This window comes from Strix aluco, chromosome 11 (genome assembly GCF_031877795.1).
Source record: "Strix aluco isolate bStrAlu1 chromosome 11, bStrAlu1.hap1, whole genome shotgun sequence".
Lineage (NCBI taxonomy): Eukaryota > Metazoa > Chordata > Aves > Strigiformes > Strigidae > Strix > Strix aluco.
Window position 1 is genome coordinate 13,888,380 of NC_133941.1, and position 24,252 is coordinate 13,912,631.

At 65.3% G+C, this 24,252-nt stretch overlaps 1 protein-coding gene across 1 annotated transcript in view; it reads right to left on the reverse strand.

The window, feature by feature from the left end:
• Nucleotides 1–418: 418 nt before the first annotated feature.
• COL7A1 (collagen type VII alpha 1 chain) overlaps nucleotides 419–24,252 on the reverse strand; it is a 33,343-nt gene continuing 9,509 nt past the window's right edge. Inside the window, exons 25-123 of the mRNA XM_074835746.1 lie at nucleotides 24,101–24,247; nucleotides 23,801–23,923; nucleotides 23,567–23,713; nucleotides 23,353–23,489; nucleotides 23,146–23,272; nucleotides 22,923–23,066; nucleotides 22,691–22,851; nucleotides 22,538–22,585; nucleotides 22,354–22,380; nucleotides 22,192–22,236; nucleotides 21,913–22,005; nucleotides 21,509–21,580; nucleotides 21,175–21,210; nucleotides 21,044–21,097; nucleotides 20,745–20,813; nucleotides 20,539–20,652; nucleotides 20,150–20,176; nucleotides 19,950–20,003; nucleotides 19,775–19,837; nucleotides 19,588–19,647; nucleotides 19,407–19,442; nucleotides 19,226–19,270; nucleotides 18,983–19,018; nucleotides 18,818–18,862; nucleotides 18,659–18,694; nucleotides 18,552–18,578; nucleotides 18,419–18,451; nucleotides 18,145–18,216; nucleotides 17,983–18,042; nucleotides 17,810–17,845; nucleotides 17,521–17,601; nucleotides 17,340–17,375; nucleotides 17,224–17,268; nucleotides 17,057–17,128; nucleotides 16,875–16,919; nucleotides 16,755–16,781; nucleotides 16,630–16,671; nucleotides 15,874–15,954; nucleotides 15,679–15,714; nucleotides 15,542–15,577; nucleotides 15,374–15,454; nucleotides 15,145–15,180; nucleotides 14,891–14,962; nucleotides 14,637–14,681; nucleotides 14,396–14,431; nucleotides 14,233–14,268; nucleotides 14,017–14,121; nucleotides 13,838–13,873; nucleotides 13,631–13,666; nucleotides 13,400–13,447; nucleotides 13,243–13,278; nucleotides 12,973–13,104; nucleotides 12,604–12,813; nucleotides 12,475–12,510; nucleotides 12,244–12,288; nucleotides 12,001–12,072; nucleotides 11,815–11,859; nucleotides 11,593–11,655; nucleotides 11,466–11,510; nucleotides 11,149–11,184; nucleotides 10,830–10,865; nucleotides 10,601–10,645; nucleotides 10,335–10,367; nucleotides 10,111–10,173; nucleotides 9,989–10,024; nucleotides 9,800–9,880; nucleotides 9,643–9,711; nucleotides 9,491–9,526; nucleotides 9,321–9,362; nucleotides 9,147–9,191; nucleotides 8,952–8,996; nucleotides 8,799–8,834; nucleotides 8,616–8,675; nucleotides 8,349–8,474; nucleotides 8,143–8,214; nucleotides 7,885–7,920; nucleotides 7,573–7,632; nucleotides 7,336–7,380; nucleotides 7,227–7,262; nucleotides 7,058–7,093; nucleotides 6,916–6,972; nucleotides 6,464–6,535; nucleotides 6,204–6,275; nucleotides 6,057–6,092; nucleotides 5,894–5,974; nucleotides 5,751–5,804; nucleotides 5,479–5,532; nucleotides 5,340–5,402; nucleotides 5,146–5,208; nucleotides 4,753–4,869; nucleotides 4,341–4,418; nucleotides 4,207–4,260; nucleotides 3,958–4,006; nucleotides 3,828–3,875; nucleotides 3,300–3,389; nucleotides 2,903–2,986; nucleotides 2,480–2,599; nucleotides 1,638–1,817; nucleotides 419–1,494 (exon numbers count right to left, since the gene is read on the reverse strand). Coding sequence (XP_074691847.1) covers nucleotides 1,445–1,494; nucleotides 1,638–1,817; nucleotides 2,480–2,599; nucleotides 2,903–2,986; nucleotides 3,300–3,389; nucleotides 3,828–3,875; nucleotides 3,958–4,006; nucleotides 4,207–4,260; nucleotides 4,341–4,418; nucleotides 4,753–4,869; nucleotides 5,146–5,208; nucleotides 5,340–5,402; nucleotides 5,479–5,532; nucleotides 5,751–5,804; nucleotides 5,894–5,974; nucleotides 6,057–6,092; nucleotides 6,204–6,275; nucleotides 6,464–6,535; nucleotides 6,916–6,972; nucleotides 7,058–7,093; nucleotides 7,227–7,262; nucleotides 7,336–7,380; nucleotides 7,573–7,632; nucleotides 7,885–7,920; nucleotides 8,143–8,214; nucleotides 8,349–8,474; nucleotides 8,616–8,675; nucleotides 8,799–8,834; nucleotides 8,952–8,996; nucleotides 9,147–9,191; nucleotides 9,321–9,362; nucleotides 9,491–9,526; nucleotides 9,643–9,711; nucleotides 9,800–9,880; nucleotides 9,989–10,024; nucleotides 10,111–10,173; nucleotides 10,335–10,367; nucleotides 10,601–10,645; nucleotides 10,830–10,865; nucleotides 11,149–11,184; nucleotides 11,466–11,510; nucleotides 11,593–11,655; nucleotides 11,815–11,859; nucleotides 12,001–12,072; nucleotides 12,244–12,288; nucleotides 12,475–12,510; nucleotides 12,604–12,813; nucleotides 12,973–13,104; nucleotides 13,243–13,278; nucleotides 13,400–13,447; nucleotides 13,631–13,666; nucleotides 13,838–13,873; nucleotides 14,017–14,121; nucleotides 14,233–14,268; nucleotides 14,396–14,431; nucleotides 14,637–14,681; nucleotides 14,891–14,962; nucleotides 15,145–15,180; nucleotides 15,374–15,454; nucleotides 15,542–15,577; nucleotides 15,679–15,714; nucleotides 15,874–15,954; nucleotides 16,630–16,671; nucleotides 16,755–16,781; nucleotides 16,875–16,919; nucleotides 17,057–17,128; nucleotides 17,224–17,268; nucleotides 17,340–17,375; nucleotides 17,521–17,601; nucleotides 17,810–17,845; nucleotides 17,983–18,042; nucleotides 18,145–18,216; nucleotides 18,419–18,451; nucleotides 18,552–18,578; nucleotides 18,659–18,694; nucleotides 18,818–18,862; nucleotides 18,983–19,018; nucleotides 19,226–19,270; nucleotides 19,407–19,442; nucleotides 19,588–19,647; nucleotides 19,775–19,837; nucleotides 19,950–20,003; nucleotides 20,150–20,176; nucleotides 20,539–20,652; nucleotides 20,745–20,813; nucleotides 21,044–21,097; nucleotides 21,175–21,210; nucleotides 21,509–21,580; nucleotides 21,913–22,005; nucleotides 22,192–22,236; nucleotides 22,354–22,380; nucleotides 22,538–22,585; nucleotides 22,691–22,851; nucleotides 22,923–23,066; nucleotides 23,146–23,272; nucleotides 23,353–23,489; nucleotides 23,567–23,713; nucleotides 23,801–23,923; nucleotides 24,101–24,247 — 6,386 coding nt within the window. The 3' untranslated portion in view covers nucleotides 419–1,444. The remainder of the gene's footprint in view (nucleotides 1,495–1,637; nucleotides 1,818–2,479; nucleotides 2,600–2,902; nucleotides 2,987–3,299; nucleotides 3,390–3,827; nucleotides 3,876–3,957; nucleotides 4,007–4,206; nucleotides 4,261–4,340; nucleotides 4,419–4,752; nucleotides 4,870–5,145; nucleotides 5,209–5,339; nucleotides 5,403–5,478; nucleotides 5,533–5,750; nucleotides 5,805–5,893; nucleotides 5,975–6,056; nucleotides 6,093–6,203; nucleotides 6,276–6,463; nucleotides 6,536–6,915; nucleotides 6,973–7,057; nucleotides 7,094–7,226; nucleotides 7,263–7,335; nucleotides 7,381–7,572; nucleotides 7,633–7,884; nucleotides 7,921–8,142; nucleotides 8,215–8,348; nucleotides 8,475–8,615; nucleotides 8,676–8,798; nucleotides 8,835–8,951; nucleotides 8,997–9,146; nucleotides 9,192–9,320; nucleotides 9,363–9,490; nucleotides 9,527–9,642; nucleotides 9,712–9,799; nucleotides 9,881–9,988; nucleotides 10,025–10,110; nucleotides 10,174–10,334; nucleotides 10,368–10,600; nucleotides 10,646–10,829; nucleotides 10,866–11,148; nucleotides 11,185–11,465; nucleotides 11,511–11,592; nucleotides 11,656–11,814; nucleotides 11,860–12,000; nucleotides 12,073–12,243; nucleotides 12,289–12,474; nucleotides 12,511–12,603; nucleotides 12,814–12,972; nucleotides 13,105–13,242; nucleotides 13,279–13,399; nucleotides 13,448–13,630; nucleotides 13,667–13,837; nucleotides 13,874–14,016; nucleotides 14,122–14,232; nucleotides 14,269–14,395; nucleotides 14,432–14,636; nucleotides 14,682–14,890; nucleotides 14,963–15,144; nucleotides 15,181–15,373; nucleotides 15,455–15,541; nucleotides 15,578–15,678; nucleotides 15,715–15,873; nucleotides 15,955–16,629; nucleotides 16,672–16,754; nucleotides 16,782–16,874; nucleotides 16,920–17,056; nucleotides 17,129–17,223; nucleotides 17,269–17,339; nucleotides 17,376–17,520; nucleotides 17,602–17,809; nucleotides 17,846–17,982; nucleotides 18,043–18,144; nucleotides 18,217–18,418; nucleotides 18,452–18,551; nucleotides 18,579–18,658; nucleotides 18,695–18,817; nucleotides 18,863–18,982; nucleotides 19,019–19,225; nucleotides 19,271–19,406; nucleotides 19,443–19,587; nucleotides 19,648–19,774; nucleotides 19,838–19,949; nucleotides 20,004–20,149; nucleotides 20,177–20,538; nucleotides 20,653–20,744; nucleotides 20,814–21,043; nucleotides 21,098–21,174; nucleotides 21,211–21,508; nucleotides 21,581–21,912; nucleotides 22,006–22,191; nucleotides 22,237–22,353; nucleotides 22,381–22,537; nucleotides 22,586–22,690; nucleotides 22,852–22,922; nucleotides 23,067–23,145; nucleotides 23,273–23,352; nucleotides 23,490–23,566; nucleotides 23,714–23,800; nucleotides 23,924–24,100; nucleotides 24,248–24,252) is intronic.

Sequence of the window (24,252 nt, forward strand, 5' to 3'; positions counted from 1 at the left end):
CCCAGCCTCGTGGCCGCAGGGTGACCCGTCCCATGCCAGCCTCCCCGGCGGGGGCAGGGAGAGAAAATAACGCCAGCTCTGTTCCTCCTCGGGGGAACGGCCAGGAACTCAACCCCAGCAGCCAAAATTAGCTGGTGGCACTGATTCACCCAGCACATCATGCAGCACCACAGCCCCACGTGCTGACATGTCACGGCCCAGCTGGGGGGTCATGGCCTGGCTTGCGTCAGCTAGGCACGCGCCAGGCACAGGGACAGGGCACTGGGGTCCCTTGGGGGTGAGGACCCCCAGACAGCACTGCCCGGCAATGAGCAGCTGAGAAGGACATTCCTGGGGTGCATAGGGGGCACGCTTGGCTCAAGAGCTGGCCCCAAACTGCACAGGCATCTCCGATGGCGCGCCAAGAAGCATGGCATCTCCCCGTGAGCACAGCTTTAATATCACAGCCCCCTCCTGCATCGGTACACATATACATTCGCTGTATACAGATATACACAGAGCAGCGGTACGTATGGGTGCCACAAAGCCTGCCCAGCAGTCCGCAGCCCCCCAGGCCCCAGGGTGGCAGGGGGACACGTCCCACTCAGCCCTGGGGCTGGAGGAAGGCAGGGGCTGCAAACCCACGGGAGCTGACATGGCTTTCACAAAGCCTTTGAGAGTGAGCGTAGGTGAGCAGGAACCTCCTCTAACATAGCACCATCCTCAGGGTTTCCCCGACAGGCTGGGGGGTACAGGAGAGCCCCCCTGGATTAAAGACAGATGTGCTGCTGACAGGTGTGCGAGCTGGAGGGTAGCGCAGGGAGGAAGCCTCTGGCCTCCCCATAGGTCTTTGCTAGACCATCGCAGCCACAAAAGGGGAACCGGACCCCAGTTGAGGTTAAGACGAAATGTATTCAGATGGAGCTGGTTGCAGGGTTGGGGGCTGAGTGATGCTGTGCAGGGAGACACTGCCTGGCCCAGGGATTCAGGCAGCCTCCCCCAGCAGAGAGTGGGGAGCAGGGGGGGGGGTTGGGGGTCTGTGGAGGGGCAGGGAAGGGGATGAGGGTGTTAAATGAGGGGACGGGAGCCCAACCATGCCAAGTCCCAGCTCTATTCCTGGGCCACCAGGGAGGCAGCACAGGGCCAAGTGTCATCCTGTTGGCAGCAAATAAGTTAAAAATCAAACTGTGAACAACTCAGGAAACCTCCAGGTGGGAAAGGGGGTTAAGAGCCTTGGGGGGTGGTGGTTTCCCATTTGATATAAATTTCACCTTAACGAGCAATAAAACTGATATGAAAGGAAAAACCCATGAGCAGCAAAAAGACACGTTAGAAAATAGCACCAGGTTCCTGCTGGGGACTGGTGGGCACGCAGCCCCCACCACGGTGGGCAGCCCAGATCCGGCCGGGGTGTCAGCCGGGCCCAGCTGCCAGGCAGCCCTGCCTGCCGAGACACTGCCCACACCTACGCCTTTGGCTGCTCTCCTGCCTTGCCGCTGGCAATGCCATGAGCATCTGCGGAGAGAAGCGAGGCAGTGTCAGAGCCGAGGTGGGGGACCAGCATCATCCCCCCAGCTTTGCATTGACCAAGCCCACGGCACTGGTCGGGGATGCTGCCGGACCTGCCGCTGCCAGTGGCTGTGCTATGCCTTGCCCACCTGCCCCTGGGCGCTGCCTGCAGTGCAGCTCGCACTCCTCCTTGCTGTCAAAGCGGTTGAGGTTGCCCCGGCAGCCACTGTAGACGAAGGGCCGGCACTCGGTGACTCTTTGGTTGTAGTACCACCGCAGCGTGTAGTGCTGGCAGTCCCCCTCGTCCAGCGGCAGGCTGCAGGGCTCAGCTGTGGGGGGCAAACAGCGATGGTGAGGGCAGGCAGGAGCTGGCAGCACAGCGGTGGTGAAGGCAGCCAGACCCACTTGGCAGAGGAGAAACCCCAGAAGGGGAAGGCAGGGGATAGCTCCCAGCTGAGCGCAGGCAGGGTTTGGCTTGAGGGGACATCTCTCTGCCCTGCCCATGTCCCAGGGGCAGCTCCCAGCAAAGGCTGGAGATAGAGCCGGGAGGGAGGTGGCACGGGGACATGACGACGACAGCATCCGTTGGAAGTGTACCAGAGGGACCCTTTGCATGCTGCTGCTGCCACTGGGGTGTCCCAGCTCTCCTGGGGGCTTTGGGATCCCCTCCTGCAGTTCATGACCAAGAGCACAGGGAACCTGCCAGGGGCAGCAGGTCCCACCAACCCAGCAAATCACCAGGGACAGCTTTGGTGAGGGGGATGGAGCATGAGGTTTTCATGGGATGCATGGCACAGTGCTGCGATGGGGATCGTGCACCCCACCTGGGTGCCAGTGAGAGGGCTGCAAATCCCAAATCCCCCCAGCCAGAGGGCATGGGGACCTGCTGCCAGGTGGGATATGGAGGCGTCACCCCAGCAAAGCCCAGGCAGCCCCGCGGTTGCCTCTGGTGGCTCCATCCTCAGTGCCAGACGGCTGCAGGGAAGCTTACCATCCATCGAAGGCTGCTCCGAGCTGTCCATCTCCGGGACCTCATCGTAGTCCTCCTCCTCCCCATACACGCTATCATACTCAAGGTCATCGGTGTCGAGCATGACCTGCCTGTCCTGCCCTGGGAGACAGCACTGGGCATGAGCAGCTCTTGCCTCACCCTCCATCCTGCTCCCCCCAGCCACAGCCCCTGCTCTGCACATGCCTGCACGCACACAGCACACACCTGTGCACGCCTGCACGCACACACACACATGCACACACACTCCTTGCTGCCCTCTTCTCTCTCCGCTCTTTAATTAAAGCCCCCTGGGATCGGATTATCCCTCAGTGCCTGCAAGCCGAGGGCAGGGACATGACCAGTCACACACATGGAGCAGGAGAAAAGGGGGACAGGGACTAAAAGCCCAGGGATGACACTCACCCTCCTCTTCCTCAGCATGTGACAACTTGAGCACAGGGACTGCTCGAGCGCTGCCAACCGGGAATGGCTGAGTGGGGAAGAGCCCTGCAAAGGGGAAGGACATGGCACAGGCATCAGGGACGAGGTGAGGGGACCTGGGGTGCTTCCCTGGCACTGCTGCAGCCTGCCAGGGTTCACGGCCAGGGATGGGGGACCTGGGGACACCCCCTCCTCTCTCTCCAGTGCAGACCAGGGCTGCTGAGGCCATCCAGAGGGGGGACAGGCAGGAGGAGCTGCTGCCCAGTGAGACAGTGCCCACTGGGAGCCCAGCAGGATGGGGATGGGGATGATGATGGGCACAGGGAGGCACATGTGCCCACAGGGCCAGGTCTTGTAGGTCCTCCGGGCTCTCCATCACCTGTTTGGCCATGCTCCCTCTCCTGGCGGATGCTTCTTCCTCCTCCCAGGGCAGAATGGAGGCTGCTCCTGGCCTGAGCCCCCCAGCCTCCTTGGAAAGAAAGCACCCACCTCATCCCAGCCCCCCCATTGCCTCCATCACTCCATCCCACTACCCCAGTCCATGCTCCCCTCCAGCAGTCCTGGCCCCTGCAAGCCCGCCTGCCCCGGCTCCAGCACCCAAGCATGGACGGGGTGCAGTCCCCATGGTCCTTTCTTGATTGGGCAGACCCCGGCAGCACCCAGACCCCACGGGCACTATCCTGAGCCGGCTGCCCCTGGGGATCCCTGCTGTGCCATCACTTCTGCCATGCACCATCCCTCCTCCCTGCACACAGTCCCACACTGATGCCAGCCCTGACAGAGGAGGTCTCAGAGGGTCCCAGCAGCCTCCAGCCCCCCCAAAACCGGTGGCACACCTGGGTGCCAGGACCCCTTCAGTGCCACACATGTGGGGCAGGGGCAGGGGGTAGGAAGGGAGAGCCGCAACCTGAGTGCTCACGTGAATCCAGGTGCCGCGGGAAGTGGCCACCGCAGGCTGTGGGAGAGATGGGATAGGGGGTCAGGGGCAGTGGGGACCAGACCCCCAGCCCCAGGGCAGTGTGGTGGGGGATGCTTACCACAGTGCTGGTTCATCTCCTGCCTGACGAAGGTGCGGATCTCATCCTCCTGCCGGGCACGCAGAGGGGCAGAGGACCCACGTCGCAATGGGGGATGGTGTAATTAGAGAGGAGGAAAATCCCTTCTCCCAGGCCCATGTGGTGGGGCAGAGCCCCTCCGTCAGCGGCGGTGGGATGGATCCAGCACCCCATCCCACCCTGGTGACCTGAGTGCCACAAGCCTGTGCCAGCTCCCTCCCGGCTCCTTACCGTCATGCCTGGCTCCCCCTTCTCCCCACGGAGCCCCTGGGTGCCAGGACTGCCCTAGGGACAAGCAGAGGGGAGGTGGGAGGCTGGCCCTGGCTGGGGCTCACCCGCCGAGGACTGGGCACCTGCTCACCCACCTGCTCTCCTCTCTCGCCGGGGACGCCGGGCACGCCGCGGGCCCCCGGCACCGACTGTCCAGGGGGGCCTCTCTCCCCCTGCAAAGGACACATGCTCAGGGTCTGGCTGGTAGCTCCAGAGCCTCTCTGCCCTCCCCAGCACCATGGATGTACTGCTTTCCCTGTCCCCACACCCCGCGGATGCCTGTGCAAGTGGGGATGGGAACAGGGATGGGAATGGGGATGGGTCCAGTCCAGCCCCACGACAAGAAGGTCCCCAACCCCCAGACTCTCATCCCCTGGGCTCACGGACACAAGGGAGGACCCCAAAGCCAGTGAGCTGGCAGGGCAGGGACAGAGCTGGGACATGGCTCCTGATGCCACCAAACCCTCTCCCACTCCAGGGACAGGGCCACCCATGGTGGGGACTCACCTTCTGGCCCTGCATGCCCTCAGGACCTCGGGGGCCAACACTCCCCGGTGGCCCGGGAGGGCCAGGAGCACCGTCACTGCCCCGGGGACCAGGACCACCAATAATGCCTGGGGCGCCCTGTGGGAGAGCAGAGGGTGAGGCCAGGGATGTTGGAGCCCCTGACCCCAGAGCAGGTGCCATGGGCATCCTCTGACCCCACATCTGGGCATCCCCAAAGCACCAGCAACAGTGCCTTCTTGTCCAGAGCAGGGATCTGTTGTCACTTATGGTTTAGTGACATAATTTAGAGCAGTGCCAGATGGCTCTTCTGGGAGCATCGGGCTTCGGACCAAGGCCGGATCCTGGTAAAAGCAACGTGGTGCAATGTGTACCATCCCTTTCCAGCCTGCTCACCCGGTCTCCTTTCTCCCCCTGGTCTCCTTTGGCTCCCTGCTGCCCGTCGAATCCCCGGTCGCCCTGTGAAAAGGAAGGGGCAGGCAGTGGTGGGCAGGCAGCCAGGGGCAGGCAGCGGGGGGCTGGCAGCAGGGGGCAGGCAGCCAAGGGGCTGAAGTGCCATCACAGCTTTTCCCAGCATAGCCCTGACCTACCTTGGGTCCCATGAGCCCCTCCTTCCCAGGGATGCCCGGTGGTCCCGACAGACCCAGCTCTCCCTGGGGGACAAAGCAGACATCCATCAGCCACTGGCCATGTGTTCCCATCCCTCCCTGGTGCCAGCATGGTGCTTACCGGCTCGCCTTTCCTTCCCGGCAGCCCCGAGCGTCCCGGGATCCCCGGTTCTCCCTACAGCAGGCAGGAGAGAGGCAGGGCAGTCAGTCCTGTGTCCCTCAATGCTCACCCCAGAACTGCAGGCGAAGGAGGGGACCCCATGCCCCTGCCGCGGGGCCAAGCTCTGGCCTCAGCCATCTCCCTGCTCCTGCCAGCTGGCAGAGGGGATCCAAAGGGCCACAGCCTCCAGGCACCATCTGAGCTCCTGTGGCACCCTGCGGGCACCCACTCACCTTCTCGCCCTTGTCCCCATCGAGGCCACAGGCGCCTTTCATGCCCCGGTCACCCTGCGAGAATGAGGAGGGGAGTCAGAGCCCTGCTGAGCCAGCACAGGTCCTGGCCAGGAGACCACTGGCAGGCAGAAGGGCCAGCTGACCTTGGGGCCACGCATGCCCAGGGGTCCTGTGTCCCCCTTCTCTCCCCGGGCTCCAGGGATCCCATCACGGCCGGGCTGGCCCTGCAGGAGAGCACACAGTGTGATAGGGGTCTGCTCCTGCCCTGTGGTGGGGTGGCAGCAGCACGGAAACGCAGCTTCTCACCGGCTCACCAGGCTCTCCCGACGCTCCGACCTCTCCCTGGGGAAGGCAAAGGCATCGGACAAGGCAGGCGAGGGGGATGGTACTCCCAGCACCTCCCCAGCACTGCCCCAGCACCCCACCAGCAGCAAGGGGTGCCCAGCTCCTTACCTTCTGCCCACCAGGGCCACGTGCCCCAGGGAAGCCTGTGGAGCCCTTCTCACCTTGCTCGCCCCTTGCCCCCTGCAAACAGAAACCCAGATCAACACAGGGCAGGAGGGAGAGCTCTGGCCATGGCATGGCCATGGCATGGCCATGGCATGGCCACAGTGGCCTCTGAGGCCAGCTCTGGAAGCTCCCCTTGTTCCAGGGTGCCAAGCACTGTGCCAGGGTGCCCACAAGTATCAGCACAGGTCCCCCCAGCCCCGTACCTTCTCTCCAGGCATGCCTTGCTCCCCCTTGTCCCCCTTGTCCCCTTCCATGCCCTTCAGACCACGCTCTCCCTGCAAAGGGTGAAACACAGGGAGGGGTCAGGGGATGGAGATGGTCAGATGCACGTTGGGGTGGGTAGGACAGACCCCCCCTGGGGCAGGGACACAGGGGTCCGTGGAGTGACTGAAGGAGAGGAGACAATGTGCTCTGCAAGACAGGGTCCCTCAGCAGCAAGACCCCCAACTCCTCTGGCAGGCAGAGGTGTGTGTGGGGCTGTTGTGTGCCACTCGGGAGAGGGGATGCAGGATCAAACCCGTAGGGCTGGGAGCTGCCCTGGGCCAGGAGCAGGGCAGGCAGGGCCTTGGGGAGGGGGATGGACAGGAGGGCCCTGGCCCATCAGGACAAGAGGGATGACTCAGAGTGGGACAGGGAGGATGGGGATATCTCTTACCGGCTCCCCCTTGCTGCCTCGTGCTCCAGCAGGCCCCTCCACCACCACAGTGTCACCCTGCATGCCCAAAGGAAGCGGGAGGTGAGCAGGGGGGCCAGTGCTGCTGTCCCCCTTCCCACTGTCCCCCGCCTCAGGGACTCACCTTGTCTCCTTTGGGCCCTGGGGCTCCAGTGTCTCCCTGAGAGGAAGGGGAGATGGTGAGATGCTGCAAGGATGCGCGATGGGGAGCAGGAAGCATGTCCCTGGGCACCCCAATCCCTAGGGGTGCATTGTTCACCCCTCCCAGCTCTCCAGCCCCCAGGGTCCCTTACCTTGTCCCCACGCTCCCCCCGGTTCCCAGGCAAGCCCTGCAGGAGAGAGGAAGAGGTGTGGTCAGGGAGGGTCCTGGCCAGGGGTGCAGCTGGGAAGGGGGATATTTACCGCAGGCCCTCGATCGCCTTCTGGCCCTGGGCGCCCGTCTTCACCCTGTGAGAAGAAAAGGATGTGAGAAGGGGGCCTGGGATGGGGACACCCCCAGTGTCACCCCACCCTGGGTACAGGTGCAGTGCTGGCTCCCTGTCCCCTCGGCCCTGGTGCTGTGGGATTTCCCATCCCTGGTGGTGGGGACATGGGGGTCTGCAGTGGGGATGCAGCGAGGATACCTGTGGTGGTACCTACCCGTGGCCCCGGGTCTCCACGCTCGCCTCTGGCTCCTGGTAGCCCAGCCCCTGGGGCACCCTGCCAGAGGAAGGCAAGAGCTCGTCCCTGTCCTTGCTGCCCCACCGCTCCTCCCAGATACATCACGTCCCCCCCCATGCCAGGGGACACCCCACAGAGCCCCCACTGTCCCGGGTAGGCGGCACAGAGCAGGCTCCCATGTGCCACCATCCAGAGTGGTTTCAGCATCACCCAGGGGGTGGCTGCAGTAGGGACACCCCACAAGAGGAGTAGCCCCACACCCCTCATGCTATAGGGCTGCTCCCATCCTACCTTGTCACCCTTCAGGCCAGAGGCCCCTTGTATGCCCTAGAAGAAAGGAGAGGGGTGAGTAAACCACAGGAGGAAGGCAGTACCAGGCACCCTGCAAAGCATCCCTGAGGCTCCCACAGTGGGTCCTGCCCTGTGCTGGAGCCCCTGGGGCTGGGAAGGTGCAGGGTGAGGCCCCATCACCCTGCCTGAGCTGGCAGGGGAGCCCGGGCAGAGCCTGTACCCCGCAAGGATGCTGCAACAGCAGAGCCCTGTACTCACAGCTGGCCCTGGGGGCCCCGCAGGTCCTGGTGGTCCGGAGGTGCCATCTCTCCCAGGAAAGCCGATCAAACCCTGGTAGGGAAACACAGTGAGTGGGCAGAGACCACAGCCAGGAGCTGGCAGAGCTTGCAGAAACCCTGCTTGCACTCCCTGAGGGTCCTGGGTCACCCATCCCAGTGAGGCCAAGCACTGGCCATAGCCTTTACCCTCTCTCCCGGGGGACCAGGCGGTCCAGGCTGCCCATTGTCCCCTCTCAGGCCAGGCTGTCCTGGTGTTCCAGCGATGCCTGCTAAGCCTGGGGGTCCTGGTGGTCCTGGCAAGCCGATGTCACCCTGCAGCAGGGAGGAAAAAGATGGGACGGCTCAGGGAAACAGCCCCCAGGACCATGCTTCAAACATGGCTGGCTGAGCCAGGGCAGCACCTGGATGTCTGGGACATGGTGAGAGTCAGGGTGACATGCGGGCAGGGGTTACCTTCAAGCCTGGAGGCCCATCCTGTCCTGGAGGTCCCCGCACACCAACACCTGGTGATCCCTGTGTGATGGCAGAGCACACGGTGTGTCCCCGGGCTGGCAGGCACGGGGGTGCCGCAGGCACCGTACCACCCAGAGCAGGGCTGGGGAGCACCCCACTCCCCTGGGAACAGGGGACACTTACCTTCTCCCCTTTGGCTCCAGAGGACCCCTTGGCTCCCTGCAAAGACACCAAGATGCCAGGAAGGGCTGGGTGGTGGGGGCACATATTCCCCCCCAACAGCATCCACTGCCCCCAGCACCCACCCTCCACCCCCCCCATGTGACTCCTACTCACATCTTCCCCAGGATCCCCCGGCTCCCCGAATCCTCCCGACTCCCCCTGGCAGGGGGAAACAAGCAAAAAGCAGGGTTGGGAGACAATGTGCAGGGGGAGCGCTGCAGCTGGACCCCCCCCTGCCATGGGCAGGCAGCTGGGGAGCCCAGGGCCTCCATAGCTCCCTCCCCACCAGCCCCCCACGGCAGCGCTCACCTTCTCGCCCTTGGGGCCCGGCAAGCCTCGGTCGCCTTTGGAGCCCTACCAGGGGGAGAGAGGCGCTAGGGGAGGGGGGCAGACACAGGGCTGGCTTGCGCCCTGGAAGGTATGGGGTAGCAGCAGGGAGTGATGAGGTTAATGGGGGGGACGAGGTTAACGGGGCCAACTCACAGGTTCTCCCAGCAGCATGCCCTCCAGCAGCGCCGGCTCGCCCTGCAGTGACACAGGTGCTCAGGTGTGTCTGCAGCGGGTGCCAGTGCTCTGCAGACCCCTGCCCACCCTGGGGACTTTGGCAGCACCCAGGGGTGGGGGTCCCCCAGCCTTGCACCCTGGCTCCTTACCTTCTCGCCTTTGGCACCGGGGGGGCCAGCAACAGCCTGAGGCACAGGGGAGAGAGGGGGCAGGTGAGCAGGGCTGCATGGGGATGCTCCCCCTCATCCCAGCCTGGGAACGAAGGGGAAGCTCCCAGCTGCTGAGACAGCTCTGCATTCACCTGCCCTGGGGCTCCGGCATCCCCTGGCTCTCCCTTGGGACCAGCAGGGCCCGAAGGTCCCGGCACGCCCTGGCACAAACAGCACAGCCCTCAGCCTCAGCTGCAGACACCCCTGTGGGGCTCCCGCTGGGATGGGACGGGGTGACCAGCAACATACCATCTTCCCAGGCATCCCTGCCTCGCCGTCCTTCCCCGGCACGCCATCCCTGCCTGGCACACCCGGCTTCCCGCTCTCCCCCTGTGGGCAGCAAGACCAGGGCTGGGGTGCCAGGGTCCCACAGCCTCCCAAGCAGCCCCAAGCACCCACACTGATGGCAGCTGGGCAGGGGAGGGATGACACACTCACCACTTGTCCTGGCAGCCCGGGGACACCCGGTGGGCCCTGCAAGGGAGACATGAGCAGAAATCAAGCAGCAGCTGAGCACCAGAAACAGCCAGAAAGCAGGTTGGGGGGCTGCAGATACTTACCCCTGGGCCAGGGGGACCAGGGGGGCCGGGTAGCCCCACGCTGCCCTGGGGACCGGGCAAGCCCTGCAATGGAAACAGCCACGTCAGAGAGGGGACACTGCACTGCCCTGGAACAACCAGGAGCTCAGCTGCCCTCATGGGAAGGTGTGTGGCTGCGGGGCCAGCTGGCTTTGGTGGGGCCAGATGGTTTTGGGGGGCCAGGTGGGGAGGGTGCAGGTGCTCACCCGGATGCCGGAGCCAGGCTCCCCTGGATCGCCCTGTGAAGAAAGTGCCCATGTCTGTCCCATCACCCCAACCCAATGGCCACCATGGTCACGGACACATCCCCACCCCACCATGAGGCTGTTCCCCAGGGCCAGCTGGATCCGAGAGAGGAGCCAGCCCAAAATGTCCCTCCCCCCATCCCAAAATATCCTGAAACGTGGCCCTCCCTCCAGGTCCCCCAAATCTGGCAAGGTTGGACGTGGTGATGCCGATGCTGATACTGTACCTTGGTCCCTGCTGGGCCCTGGGTCCCTGGTGGGCCAGTGCTGCCCTGTGGGGGACAAGGGGACATTATGTTGGCAGTGCTTGCTGGTGGCACAGGTTGGGGAGGGGGCAGAGGGGCAGCACTGTCCCAGCACTGCCACCCTTCCCCTGTTCCTCTGGGGGATGCCTCCCCGGGCTGAAGTCCCCCTTGCATAACAGTTCCCTGCATGTGGTGTGGGGTGGCTCCTTACCGGAGGTCCTGGGGGTCCTGGGTCTCCCTGGCTGCCCTGAAGGGAGGAAGAGATGGGGTCACTGCAGGGATGGGTTTTCCCTGGTGGGTGAATGGGGTATCCCCTGGGAGAGGAGACCCAGACAGTGCCAGCAGCTCTGGTAAGCACCCACACCAAGTGAGGACAAGCCTGGTCAGCTCCTGGCAAGATGCCTGGGGCCAAGCACCCACCCAGGCAGCAGGGTGGCCCCCACGGTTTCACCCAGCGCCTGCAGCCAGAAGTGCCTGGCTACACGCTGAGGTGGGGGGACACAGTGACATGGGGGGACGCAGTCACCTACCGGGCGTCCCAGCACGCCGGGGAAGCCTGGCAAGCCCTGCAAAGAACCACATCAGAGCCGGTGGGTGAGTGGGAGCCTGCCACCCCGCAGCCCTGCCTGCCCCCCAGGGATGCTTCCCGTTCCCAGCATGCAGTACCCAGCCTGGGGTATTTACAGGGGGTACTGGGAAGCCCCCTAAAGCCCTGTGGGCCCTGCGCAGGGTGGGAAGGAGATGTACGAGCTGTGAATGCTCCCACTGGTGCTGGTGGTGGCTGGTGTGGGACCACAGGACCTTCCCCCTGTCCCAGCCCACATCCCCCCACCATGTCCCCACTCACCGGCTTCCCCTCGGGGCCAGCCAGCCCTCTCTCACCCGGGAGACCCTGGAGCAAGAGACAGGGATGGGGTCAGTGCCAGGCAGGGGTCTGGGGTCAGCGCCAGGCAGGGGGACAGTGCAGTACTCACCGGGGCACCATCCCTGCCCTTCTCGCCAGGCTCCCCTCGCTCGCCCCGCAGGCCACCCTCACCCTGCAGCAGGGACAGAAGCAGGGTCATAGGACAGGCAGGGATCTTCCCGTCCCTCTGAGATCCTGCTGACACCCAAAGAGGGGTGCCCCCAGCAGTCCTGCCTGGGACTTTGCTTCATGGGGCCACCCCATTGGCAGCGGGAGACTTACGACCACAGACCTTATCTCCTTTGGGTCCCCGCTCACCCTCGGCTCCTGGCTCGCCCTGCATTGGGAGAAGACAAATGGCATCAGCCCCCCACTGCCACCCTGGGGACACCCATCCTGCTGCTGTCCCCAGCCCAGCCCAGCCCATCACACTGTCCCCAGCTCAGTCCCCCCTGCTCCCTTCTGCCCAGCCACGCACCTTCACTCCCTTGGGTCCAGCAGGGCCACGCTCGCCCGGGAAGCCCATCAGGCTGCCCTCCACCACGTCTGCCTGCGGGCAGGGTGTAGTCAGGGCCTGCACCCGGGGGGGACCCCAGGAAGGTCTCCCCAGGGGTACAGCCCTCTGCAAGCCCCTGTGCCAGGTAGTGGATGTGGCCATCCATCCCCGGAGGTGCAGACTGGCACCTCCTGAGGATGGTCCCCAGCAGCAGCCATCACCTACCTTGGGCCCCGGGGGCCCCGGGGCGCCAGGCAAGCCATCCCTGCCCTGGGAGAGGAGAAAAATAGGTTGAGCATCAAAGGGACAGCAGAGCATGGGGGAGCAGAGCCATCCCGTTATGGCCACTCCTGGCCCCCGCAGGGCATTCCCATCCCTCCCGGAGAGCCCCCCATCCCCTCAAGAGGTGCAGAGCACAGGGAGGACAGAGGGGACCATGTCCCCGTCCCGGCTCACCTGCTCACCCCGGTCACCCTTCTCGCCCCGGTCACCCTGGGAAAACAAGGCAGTGGCTGTCACAGGGCCATCCCCAAGCCCCTGGACCAGGTCCCCCAGCCCTCACCCCGCGCCTCCGCACACACTCACCTTCTCACCGGGCCGCCCAGCCTCCCCCAGCTCCCCGGCCCGGCCCGGCACCCCGGGGATGCCCGGCTTGCCAGGCTCCCCCGGCTGCCCGGGTGGCCCCTCGGGACCCCGCTCGCCCACAGCCCGGCCCATGGGGCCCTGGGGGCCGGGGGCGCCCAGGTCCCCCTTGTCACCTTTGGGTCCTCGCTCACCGGGAAAGCCTAAGGAGCCCTGCAAAACATAACCCCGTGCTGCCAGAGAGCCAGCCCTGTGCCGGGGGCTGTCAGCCCTCCCTGAGCATCCCAGGGCTGAGCCGACTGCATGGCCCCCCGGGTAGGTGGGGAGCGGGGCAGCGTGTTTGGCAATGGCACTATGCCCAGCTCCGCTCACCTCTCGGCCTGGAGGTCCCCTCTCTCCTGGCTCCCCCCGGCTGCCCTTCTGGCCCCGCAGCCGTTCGGACAGCGGCAGAAATGAGTCCGAGCTCCCGTCGTAGGCACCTGTGAGCTCCTTCAGGGATGAAATCTGGGAGAGGAAAGAGTCACCGGTCAGGGGATCAGTGCAACCCAGCTGTGGCAGCACCCCATGGCCTCACCAACCCATCCCAGGTCGCTTGGGTCTCCCACCACCTCAGTGTTCCCCTGACAGCTGGGGACTACATACCTTGATGCCAAGTGCTTCCAAGCTACGTTCAATGTTCTGCAATAAAAAGACATTAAAAACAAAGCAGGTGTTGGCCTGTTCCCACCATGGGGTCTGTGGAGGGTCCTCCATCCCCCAGGGCTGATGGCCCAGCCCAGCAGGTCGGGGGGGGACTCACCACTGCAGTCCCGGGGTCTCCGCGTGCTCCAGGGTCACCAGGTCGCCCCTAGGTTTGCAGAGAAAGAGGGAATGAAAAGATGTACAGAGGTGCGGTAGATGAGGTGAGCAGTGCCGATGCTGCCCTCAGTAGGTTTCAGAGTTAACACCGCTTGTGCTGCCCGGGCAGGGGCTGTGCTTGCCACCACCCTGGGGTGCTTACAACTTGTCAGGCTTCGTGCTAGGTACTCACCGGCTCCCCTCGCAGTCCAGGCTCCCCTGGGTCCCCCTGAAACACAGCAAAGGCATCAAGAGAGGCAGAACCAGGCTGCCCAGTGCTGACTCCAGGGTCCAGCCCTGCCAGCCTGGGGGCAGAGAGTCCCACCAAGGATTTTTCCCCTCTAGCATGGGGTCCCCCAGACCTTTGCCTTGGGGGGCTCGGGGGCAAAAGCACACCTACCTTCGGTCCAGCCACCCCACGGAGGCCCGGTGAGCCCTGGAAGATGCAGAGGGGACACAATGGCACCCAGCACCCATGGACATGGGGCAGTGCCCCAAGGGAGCCATGGACAAGGCTTCTTGCAACCCAGACTCCAGGGTCTGGTGCTGGGTGGCACCATGGGCTCGAGGACTACGCACCTGGCCTGGGGGGCCAACCTGCCCCGGGACACCAGGGAGGCCGGGGGGGCCGAGGGGGCCTGGCACACCTCTGTCCCCCTGCTCGCCCTTGGCACCACTGCGGCCCTGCCGAGAGAGCAGTGTCACCCCCAGGACCTGGGTGCCCAGGTCTGTCCCTGGTGGGGGTGTGTACCCAGCACCCCCCATCACCACGCTCCTCTGCGGGGTGGTACTCACCTCTCTGCCAGGGGGTCCAGTGTCACCTTTGTCTCCCTAACCAGAAGAGAGGAGTTAGAGGGATGCTGCCCCATCCTCATGCCCCAAAATGATGCTCCTGGACCCAGCAGGGTGGGGACCATGCAGGGGTCATGCAGGGACCACCTGGAGTTCAGCTCCTTACCTTTCTCCCATCCTCTCCTGGTGTCCCATCTTCTCCCTGAGGACACAGGCTGCCAGTCAGCACCCGACTCGACCACCCCGGCACAAGCACGGCATGGGATGGGGACAGGCACCAGGGGCATGGCTCAGAGCAATGGGGCTCTTTGCCATATCCCCCCCCTCGCCTTTATGTTGTACTGGGATTACCAGCCCTCGGGACCCTCGAGTGAGCCCCAAAGCCAAGCCCTGCTACTCCTACTCACATTCTTGCCACTGAGGCCGGGTTTGCCGTCATCTCCGGGTTTGCCCTGGGAGGAAGCAGAGGCAGTGAGAGAGCCCCTTCGCACTCCCCTGGGGAACCATCAGTCAGGGGTCCCCAGGCCCCACCGTGGCCCCAGGGTGCAGAGAAGGGGGAGCTGGGCATGGGGCGAGCCCCAGCAGACAGACCCAGCTGGGACCGACTGCAGAGGGCACTGGGCAGGATGCGTCCCCAGGGCACAGGGTGGCTGGTACTTACGGGGACGCCGGGTGGTCCCAGGGGGCCCACGGGGCCAGGTGGTCCCTGTTCCCCACGCAGCCCAGGCAGCCCCTGCGGGGAAAGGAGCCAGGAGGAGCACAGGGCGGCAGGGCACCCATCTCCCCCAGCCGGTTCTGGGAGGAGGGAGCATGACCGACAGTGGCACCCTACTGGGGACAGAATATCGTTCCCTTGCAAGCGCGATGGCCCCAGTGGGAGCACAACCCAAACCTGCCCTCTCTGGAGGTACTTACATCCCGGCCAGGGTCCCCCTGCTTCCCCGAGTCCCCCTGCAGACAAGGAGGAGGTGAGAGCAGGGACAAGGACACCCCGCCCTGCCACAGCCCCACCACAAGCAACCCCAGCCCGGAGCAGAGGCTGTCTGGGGGGGTGGCTCCTCCCACCCCATCACCCCTCCATCCTGCAGCCCCCACCCGCAGTGCCTGGGGGGTGGCCGTGCCCCACTCCCTGGACCATGCTCACCCGCAGCCCGGCAGGACCTGGGGGCCCAGGTTTGCCTTCCAGTCCATTGCGGCCATCCAGCCCTGGTGGGCCACGGTCCCCCTGTAAGAGAGCATGGCAGGAGGGCTGGAGCTGTGGGACGGGACAGGGGTGCCATGGGGCAGCCCCCCCAGCCCCCAGCCCCCTCACCTTCTCTCCTGGCAGGCCTCGGTCCCCAGGGTCACCCTGTGGGGTGGAAAGAGGAGTGAGCATTGTCCCCCCTGAAGGGGAACCGAGCAGGGCCATGGACCCCCCACTCAGACCCCCGTGGGGAAAAGGGCACTCACCCGTGCACCGGGGGGGCCACGAGGGCCCTCCACGCCCTGCAAGAGAAAGACATGCTCAGCAGTGGGGCATGGGGGGAAGGAGGGGTCCTGGGTGCTTGTCCACTGCCCCCTGCACACCAGGACACCCGGCTCTCCTGCAGAACATCGCCCATCTTGCTGTCCCACCACCTCCCACACCAGAGACCCAGCACTTACCCTCTCTCCAGGCAGGCCAGGGGAGCCAGCATCGCCCCGGGTGCCCTTCGCACCGTCCTCGCCAGGGTCCCCAGGGTCCCCCTACCAGGGAATGGCACTGCGGTTAGAGGTACTGCCCCACCGCTGGCGCAAACGCCTGTGTGGAGCCCGTGCCAGAGCCCATGCTGAGCACCTCTGCTTATGCTGCATGGTTTAAGGGCGGGATAATAGCAAAGGTCTCCAAATAAAGGCTGAAAATAGAGGTTGCTGGGCTCAACGCAGCTCCTGGGTGGCCAGATAGTGGTCGCAGAAGAAATGCGACAATTAGCACTTCTGAGCCAGGAGCCAGCTAAGCCATGGCCAGGGACCATGATGCCATCCAGCACACAGCACAGCCTGTGGCCAAAACTGCCCCAAGCCTGAGCTGGCTCGTAAAAGCAGAACACCCAGAGCGTGGGGTACTGCTGTGGGATCCCTGTGGGGCTGGGGAGCCATGAACATCCTGGCTCCTTTGAGGACCTCAGCCCTACAGGGTTGTCCTACCCTGGCATCCTCCTCCCAGCACTAGGCAGGAGCATCAGCCCATGTTCCCCCCGGATCCCATGTGCCCCCTGATCCCACATGGCTCTCAGCCATGGTGCGCATCAGCTCCACGTGGCAGGGGCTGTTTTGGGCAGGGAGAGCTTGGTGCACCAGGATCCCAGTGCACAGGCAGAGCCCAGTGGGGGACAGCACAGGGCACCCCACCCCCAGCATCCTAGGGGACCCACTCGTTACCTTCTCACCCTTCTCCCCTGCTCCTCCAAGCCCCACATCAACCTGTGGGGCAGAGAGGGGCTGTCAGAGCACGCAGGGCCAGGCACCAGCCTGTGGGCAGGGAGAGGGGTGGGGGCAGAGCTTACGGTTCGTCCTGGGGGTCCGGGAAGCCCCTGAAAGAAGGGCGAGGGAAATGGGTTAAGGGGAGCTGGCACGGCCCCAGGGAGGGCAAGGCTGGCTCTGGGGTGGGGGTCCACGTCACTCACCGGCTCCCCACGGTCACCCTTGCTCCCTGGTGCTCCGGGGCTGCCCTACAGGAAAGAGGGATGGGGTGAGAGGAGGAGAAAATGGAGGACCCGGGGGGTGGTGGGTCCCAGGCGGTGGATGGTACCCCTGGGGTAAGGGTGGGTGCCTGTGGGGCAGTGAGCGCACACGAGGTGGTACTCACATTCCTGCCTTCAGGACCTGGGTCCCCTGAGTCGCCCTTCTCCCCGGGGGGGCCACGGTAGCCGGGGAGGCCCTGGGTGGAGGGCAGAAGGAGGGTGTGTGTTAGTGGGAGACACCCTGAGGCCACTAGGCATTTTGTGTGTCCTGGCGTGCCTGCCCTGCACTTACCCGGGGGCCCCTGTCTCCAGGTTTGCCAGGCAGACCCGCTTCACCCTGTGGGGAGAAAGGGGGTGAGTGGGGGGCAGTGGGGAGGGGGACAGTGGTCCTGGGGGGTCCTTACTCACCGGGGTGCCTTCATCACCCTTCTCTCCACGCTCTCCCTGCGGCAGAGGTCAGCGGGCACCAGCCAGGGGGAGAGAAGCACAAGTCACCAGTGTCCTCCTGCTCCCTGCTAGCCCCCCACCTCCTCAGGACCATGGTTGCCCCATGGCTTCTGGTCCTGCCACACCCCTCGTCCCACGCTACCTCCTTGCCACGCAGCCCCGTCTGCCCTGGAGCGCCCGCTCGGCCCGGTTCGCCCTTCTCCCCCGGTTCCCCTGGGTCACCCTAGGAAGGGGGAGAAGGGGCAACATGTCAGGGCAGCATGGGGGGAGCGTAGAGGCTGCCAGGGGGAGAAGGGGCTCAGTACAGCACCCTCCACTCCCTGGAGCAGCATCACAGCATGGCCTGCAGGGACAGCCCCTCCAGAGCCTAACAGATGCATGGATGGACAGACAGATGGACAGAGGGGCAATGCTTCCTGCAGCGACATTACCTTTGGGCCACTCCTGCCTGTGAGGCCAACGATTCCCTGGTTGTTGGAGAGGGAGAGCATGTGTCACCAGGGACCAGCATGGCCCCGTGCTGGGGTGGGGACCAGGGCTGTGAGCTGGTGCCCCTGGGGCAGAGCCCGGTCAGCCCCAGCCCCCGGGGCGCACCCAGACTCACCCGATCGCCTTGTTCGCCTTTGGGACCAGCTGGCCCTGGGATGCTCAGGCCAGGGGCACCCTAGACACAAAGGGACACAGCTTGGAGCAATGGCAGGGGCACCATGAGTCAGGGGGGGCTGTGCCACACCTCCTGTGCCCCCTGTCCCCAGACAATACTCACACGGGCGCCTTTATCTCCTGCATCGCCCTTGGGGCCAGGAGGTCCTTCTGGTCCTGGGAAGCCTCTGTCACCCTAGAGCAGATGAAATGGCACCATCAGTCCCTCCAAACCACCCCCCTCCACCCCACTGCAGCTGGGGACAGCCAGGTCTGGGGACCAGCATGGGCATCCCCTCATGTTGATGCCCACCTGTGCTGTCCCCCCTCCCCAGCCCATGGCCGTGCCCCAGGGGGTGCCAGCGTGGGGCCAGGGGGCACGGCTAGGGCAGGGTTACCTTCTCTCCTCCAACACCGGCCACGCTGGGAGCCTGGGGGAGAAGCAGAGGGGACTGTGCTGGGCGCTGCCCCCAGCTCCCTGTCCCGGGGCTGGGGCAGGCAGAGATGGACCCACCGGGCAGCATCACTTACCGGCTTGCCGGGTGGTCCCGGATCGCCCTGCAGAAAGATGGGTGTCATTGCCAGCCCCTTCCCCAGCAGCCCCTCACCAGCCCACCGGGATCCCGCTTCACCCTCACCTTCTCCCCACGGGGGCCGGCTGGTCCCGGAGCTCCCTGTGGCAAGAGGAGAGACCTCAGGGGGCTGGCAGGGTGTGGGGACACACACAGCCAGGGCATGGCAGCCCCCTGCTCCCGGGGTGCTGGCTCCACAGCACTGTGGCCACTGCCCCGACTCACCTCTCTGCCCGGCGGTCCTGGGCGCCCTGGGGCTCCTACCTCGCCCTGCAGGAGGGGAGGCAGAAGAAGGTGTCAAGGGCACCCTCCCATCCTGTGCCAGGGTGGCTGCTCCAGGGCAGGGCAGGCATCGCCCCCTCATGGCCGCAGCCACCCCAACCCACCTACCTTCTCGCCCTCGGGGCCCGGCATGCCACGGTCCCCCTGGAGAACAAAGCAGAGGAGGAGTTCAGGGAGCCTTCCTCGCCACACTGGCCACTGCCCCAGAGCCCTTTGAGGCCCAGCCCTGAATCCCATCTGAGATGACCAGGCTCTGACAGTGACCCTGGGGCACAGCCACCACAGGGCTGTAGGGACACCAGGGCCACTGATGCTACCGAATGGCACGATCCCACTCTGCAATCATCTCACCTTCTCGCCCAACTCTCCCAGCTCGCCTGGCGCCCCACGGTCTCCCTGGCACAGAAGGAAGATGGGGTCAGGGGCAGCAGGATGCACGGGGCATGGCATAGGTCCCAGCGTGGCACCCAGACCACTTTTCTCCCCGCCAAAGGCAAGGCGAGAGCATCCCTTTGGTCCCTACACCACTCACCTTCCTGCCCTGCTCCCCCGGTGGTCCCCGAGGGCCCTGCAGAGGAGGATGGAGATGTCACCTGGTATGGCAGGGCAATTGTCCAGGCTGTCTGAAGCAGGAACTTTCCAGGGTGCCCTCAGGGCTTGGCTCGCCAGTGAGGTGAGCTCCTGCCCGCCTTACCTTCTCTCAGGAAACTCACCCGGTCTCCTGGGTCCCCGGGGCGGCCGGGCGGCCCTGGGAAACCTTCTTGGCCATCACCCTGGGGATTAGGAAAGGCAACAGCCATGCCATGAGATGGGGATGCCCATGAGATGGGGATGGGCATCCCTGCTGGAGAGCGGTGTGAGGTCCGGCCCCAGCATGGAGCATCCCCACCACCCTCTTACCTTCTCTCCCTTCAGGCCGGGGGGCCCGGCAGGTCCCCGGGGCCCAGGGTCCCCAGGCAGGCCCTGCAAGAGAGCACAGCTCAGCCCCTGGGGATGCAGCTCAGCCCTGGGGACACATGGCCGCGGCAGCCCTGCTCCCCTCTGCTGTCCCCACTGGCCTAGGGGCCAAACTCACCGGGGGGCCAGGCTCCCCTCGAGGCGCTGCCCCATCCACAAGACCAGGGGGACCCTGCAGAGACAGGGGTCAGCTCCTGTGTGATGGCTCCAGGGTGCTCAGTACTTCCCAGCACCCTGGGAGGGGTGCAGTGCCCTTGGGCACGCATGGGACCTCCATCCAGGAGGGCAGAGGAGCCAGGGAAATGCAAAGCCACTCACCCTTTCCCCTCGGTCACCCTTCTCCCCCTGCGAGGACAAAAAAAAGCAAGTAAGGGCAGGTCTGGGCTCTTCCCATGCCCCCCTTGAACAGAAGGGGAACATGCCGGACAGAGCCCATCATCAGTGGTATCAGGGCATGTGCATGCCATGTGCCCCTTCCCACACTACCCAGCGTCAGCAACAGTTCATGTACATGTATGTGTGTGTGTGTGGGCACAGCTGGTGGGGGGTGAAGCTGGTGGGGGGCGAAGCTGGTGGGGGGCACAGCCCATGAGCAGGACCCAGAGGACTGCACAGGGGAGCAGCTTCAAGCTGCTGGATGTTCCTCCATCTGTCTGTCCGTCCACACCCCCCCCAGCTGTCCCCGCGCAGCACCGGAGGGGATGTACCTTCACAAACTCTCCCGGAGGTCCTGCTGGCCCCATGGGTCCAAGTGGACCGGGGGGGCCTGGATCACCAAATGGCCCCCGTGGGCCAGGGCTCCCGGGGGGACCAGGGCTGCCCTGGAGGACAGAGATACTCCATTATCTGGGGCTGCAGCACACAGGCTGGGGATCTGGCAGAGACCCTTTGGCATTGCTGTCCCCACACCTACCGGCGTGCCCGGCTCCCCTTTCCGGCCTGGCAGCCCCTGTCCTCCATCCACGATCACCCTGGGCTCTCCCTGAATGAGGAGGGGCAGGAAAAATCAGTGTCCCCATGTGCCCTGTTGTGTCCCCACAACAGGACAGAGGCCATGGTGCTGTGAGGCCAGGAGCCCAGCAGGGAGACTGGGAGACCCTGGGGTCACCCAGACATCAAGCACTGGGAGATGCCAGGGTCTGAGATGTGCCTGCCAGGGTCCCCACTGCCCCCCAGGGACCCCCGTGGGGCAGCCCCATGCCCATCACCTACCGGCTCGCCTTTTTCCCCCTTCGGGCCAGAAAGCCCCATTGGCCCCCGTGCCCCCTGGGAAGGAAAGACAAGAGTGAGGTGGGGGGCACAGGGAGGGGAGTGGGTCTGGGGAGGGATGGGGCCGTACTTACAGGATCCCCTCGGGGGCCAGGGATGCCCTGGGTGCCCTGGAAAATAACAGCTCAGGAGATGAACGTGTGTCCCTATCAGCCAGGGGAACAGGGATGGGATGGGATGGGATGGGACGGGACATGGGCTCCAGCCAAGGCAGGGATGGACAGTCCCTGACCAGTACACTTGGCCTGAGACACACACACAGAGGACAGTAGTGACCCTGCCAGCAATGGAGACCCCCTGGCACACGGAAAGGGTAGGCAGAGGCTGGCTCAGGGAGCAGGCAGGGCAGGCAGGGCGATGGGAAGAGCCCACCATGCAGCAACAGACCCAAGGGACACCCCCACTCACTGGCTGGCCGGGTGATCCAGGGTTCCCAGGGCGGCCAGGGCTTCCCGGTGTCCCATCAGCTCCGGGGAACCCCTGTGGGAGAGAGAAGCATCATGCCAGCACCTAGCGCACCCTGGCACTGCCAGACCCCCCCAGTGCGCCAGACAGTGCTGGTCCCAGTACTGGGAGCCCAGGACAACCCCATGACAGAGCCGGGTCCCGGGGTGCCTTTCCCCTGTGTGCTGAGCTGGGGTGTGAGGGAGCAGCGTGGGGCTGGACTGGGGCTCTCCAGGGGGATCCCCTGCTTCAGCCTGGGCGAGAAGCAGGACAAGGGAGGGACGAGGGGCAGAGAGGGGCCCTGTGGGGCCAGGTCACTGTGCCCAGGGACCCTGGAGTGCCTGGGTGAGGGGGTCACAGGTACGCACCCTGTCGCCTTTCTTGCCTGGCCGCTCAGCACTCTCTCCTGGCAGACCCTGTGGCCCCGGGGGTCCTGGAGAGCCAGGCAGCCCATGGCGGCCCTGCAGGGACAGTGGAGAGGATGAGCTGGGTGGCGGGTGGTGGCCAAGGGATGTTTCCCATCAGTCCCTGCAGCAAGGGCTGGACAGGTCCCTGCCCCACACCCGCTGCCAGCAGGACAAGGGGATGCAGGGACCCCTGCCAGAGAGCTGCCCCCCACCTCCCCCCAACCCACTCCAGAATATTACCGGCTCGCCAGGGGGGCCCGGTGGCCCTATGCGTCCTTGAGGTCCCTGCGGAGACAATGCCAGCAGTGAGCACCCCCTGCAGGCTGGCATCAGCACAGTTTGGGGGACACAGCCCCCCTCCAAGCCACCAGCTAGGAGGCGGGGGGATGCCAAAACACTTACTGCTTCGCCGCGGTCTCCCTTCTCGCCCTGCAAGAGGACAGAGGGAAGGGGTTTGGGGCTGCACCCCCATGCTTGGCTCCCTACTGCACTGCTGCCATCAGCAAGCTGGGGGGTCCCTGATCCATGCTGAGCCCTGTGGTGCAGCATAGCCTGGCACAGCATGGCATGGCGTGGGGATGCTCACCCTGGGGCACTGCACAGTGCAGGGCTTCGGCTTCGGTTCCAGCTCCGGCTGGCAAGACAAAGGAAGCCCATGTGAACCTCAGGGTAGGAGAAGACCCCAGCCCCCGTGGGGCTGCTTCCCGTTCCCCAGCTCCTGGGGCACCCCTGCCCTTACCCTGGTGGAGATGATGGTGCAGAGGTCGTCGGTGAGCTCTCCCTCCAGCTCTTCCAGGGCACTGCCACCATGATAGATGTACCGCGGGTCCTCGCTGGTGACCATGCGCCGGAGCTGCTCCCTGTCTGCCCCCTCCAAGCCCACCGCCAGCAGCTGGACCCCTGAGCCAAGAGCACGCTCAGCACCCCACAGAACTCCCCACACACCCTGCTGGGACCCCATCCATCCTCACCCCCAGCCTTGATGTCCCTGGCTGCGGTGATGGCATCATCCCCAGAGGGGCCGTCGGCCAGGACCACCAGCACCGCCGGCACGCTGGGCCGGCGCCCCGCACCAGGGCTCAGCAGGTAGGTCCTGGCGAAGGTGATGGCTGCGCCTGGGGAGGGAGGAGGAGGAGGGGGGTGGTCAGCAGAGTCCTGCCAGCCACTGCCCCAGCTCCCGGCACAGCCCCTCACCAATGGCGTTCCCGCTGGGCTCCTCGTAGCGCATGGTGCGGATCTGCTCCAGCACGGCGGGCAGGTCACTGGAGCGGTTGAGGAGCAGCCAGGGCAGGCTGCGGTAGCTGTACGTGGCCAGAGCCACCTGCGAGGGTGCAGGGGAGCACTGGGCATCACTGCCTGCCCGCACCCCCTGGGCCCCCCGCCACCACAGCAGCACCCTACCTGGGTGCCCTCAGGGCCCAGGCGCCCCAGGGCAGACACAGTGTTGGAGAGGAGGGTGCGGACGGCATCAGCACCCGAGGAGCTGTCGCGGGTGCCATGCACCAGGAAGACGATGTCACCGCGGGCATCCCTGCAGACTGCAGGCAGGGAAGGGGTGAAGCCACCACCGGAGCAGAGACAAGCCCAGCCTGTCCCTGTAGTGACCCCACTGTACCTGTGCGCTCGCTGATGGAGGTCTCGGCACCCGGCACGCTCCCCAGGACTGGGCGGAGGGTGAAGGTGTAGCGCTGGCCCAAGCGCAGCCCGGAGACCTGCTGGGAGCTGGCAGCACCGGGCAGGGTCCGCCCTGTCTCCCCACCGGCTGCCGCCCAGGGGACAGAGTCAGGGGGACTGGCGGGGACCCTGTGGGGATGCTGCCCCCTGTCCTGGGGCCACCCACCCATCTCACCTGCAGCAGGGCTCCAGGACAGGATGTAGCCAGAGGCGCCGGGGACTGGAGCCCAGGTGAGAGTCACTGAGTCTCTCCGCACCTCTGTCACCCGCAGGCTGGTGATGTGGCCCGGGGCAGCTGCTGAAGAGGAGGAGGAAAGGGTGTCCCAGACCCACAGGGCAGCCCCCATCCCGCTCCTGGCTCCCAACCATCACCCTCCCCAGCCCAGGGCTGGGGCAGCCCAGTCCCCAGGTGCGCCCCTGGGCTCCAGCCCCGCACCAGGGATCCAATGCCCCTTGATCCCACACAGTCCCTTACCAGTGATGGCGGTGACAGTGACTGGCTCGCTCTCCCGGCCACCAGCCAGGCTGGTGATGCTGATGTGGTAGCGCCGGCCTGGCTCCAGCCCCCCAAGGTCATAGGAGCTGGCAGTGGCTGGGAGCTGTTGGCTGCGCTGGGGTCCCCCTGCC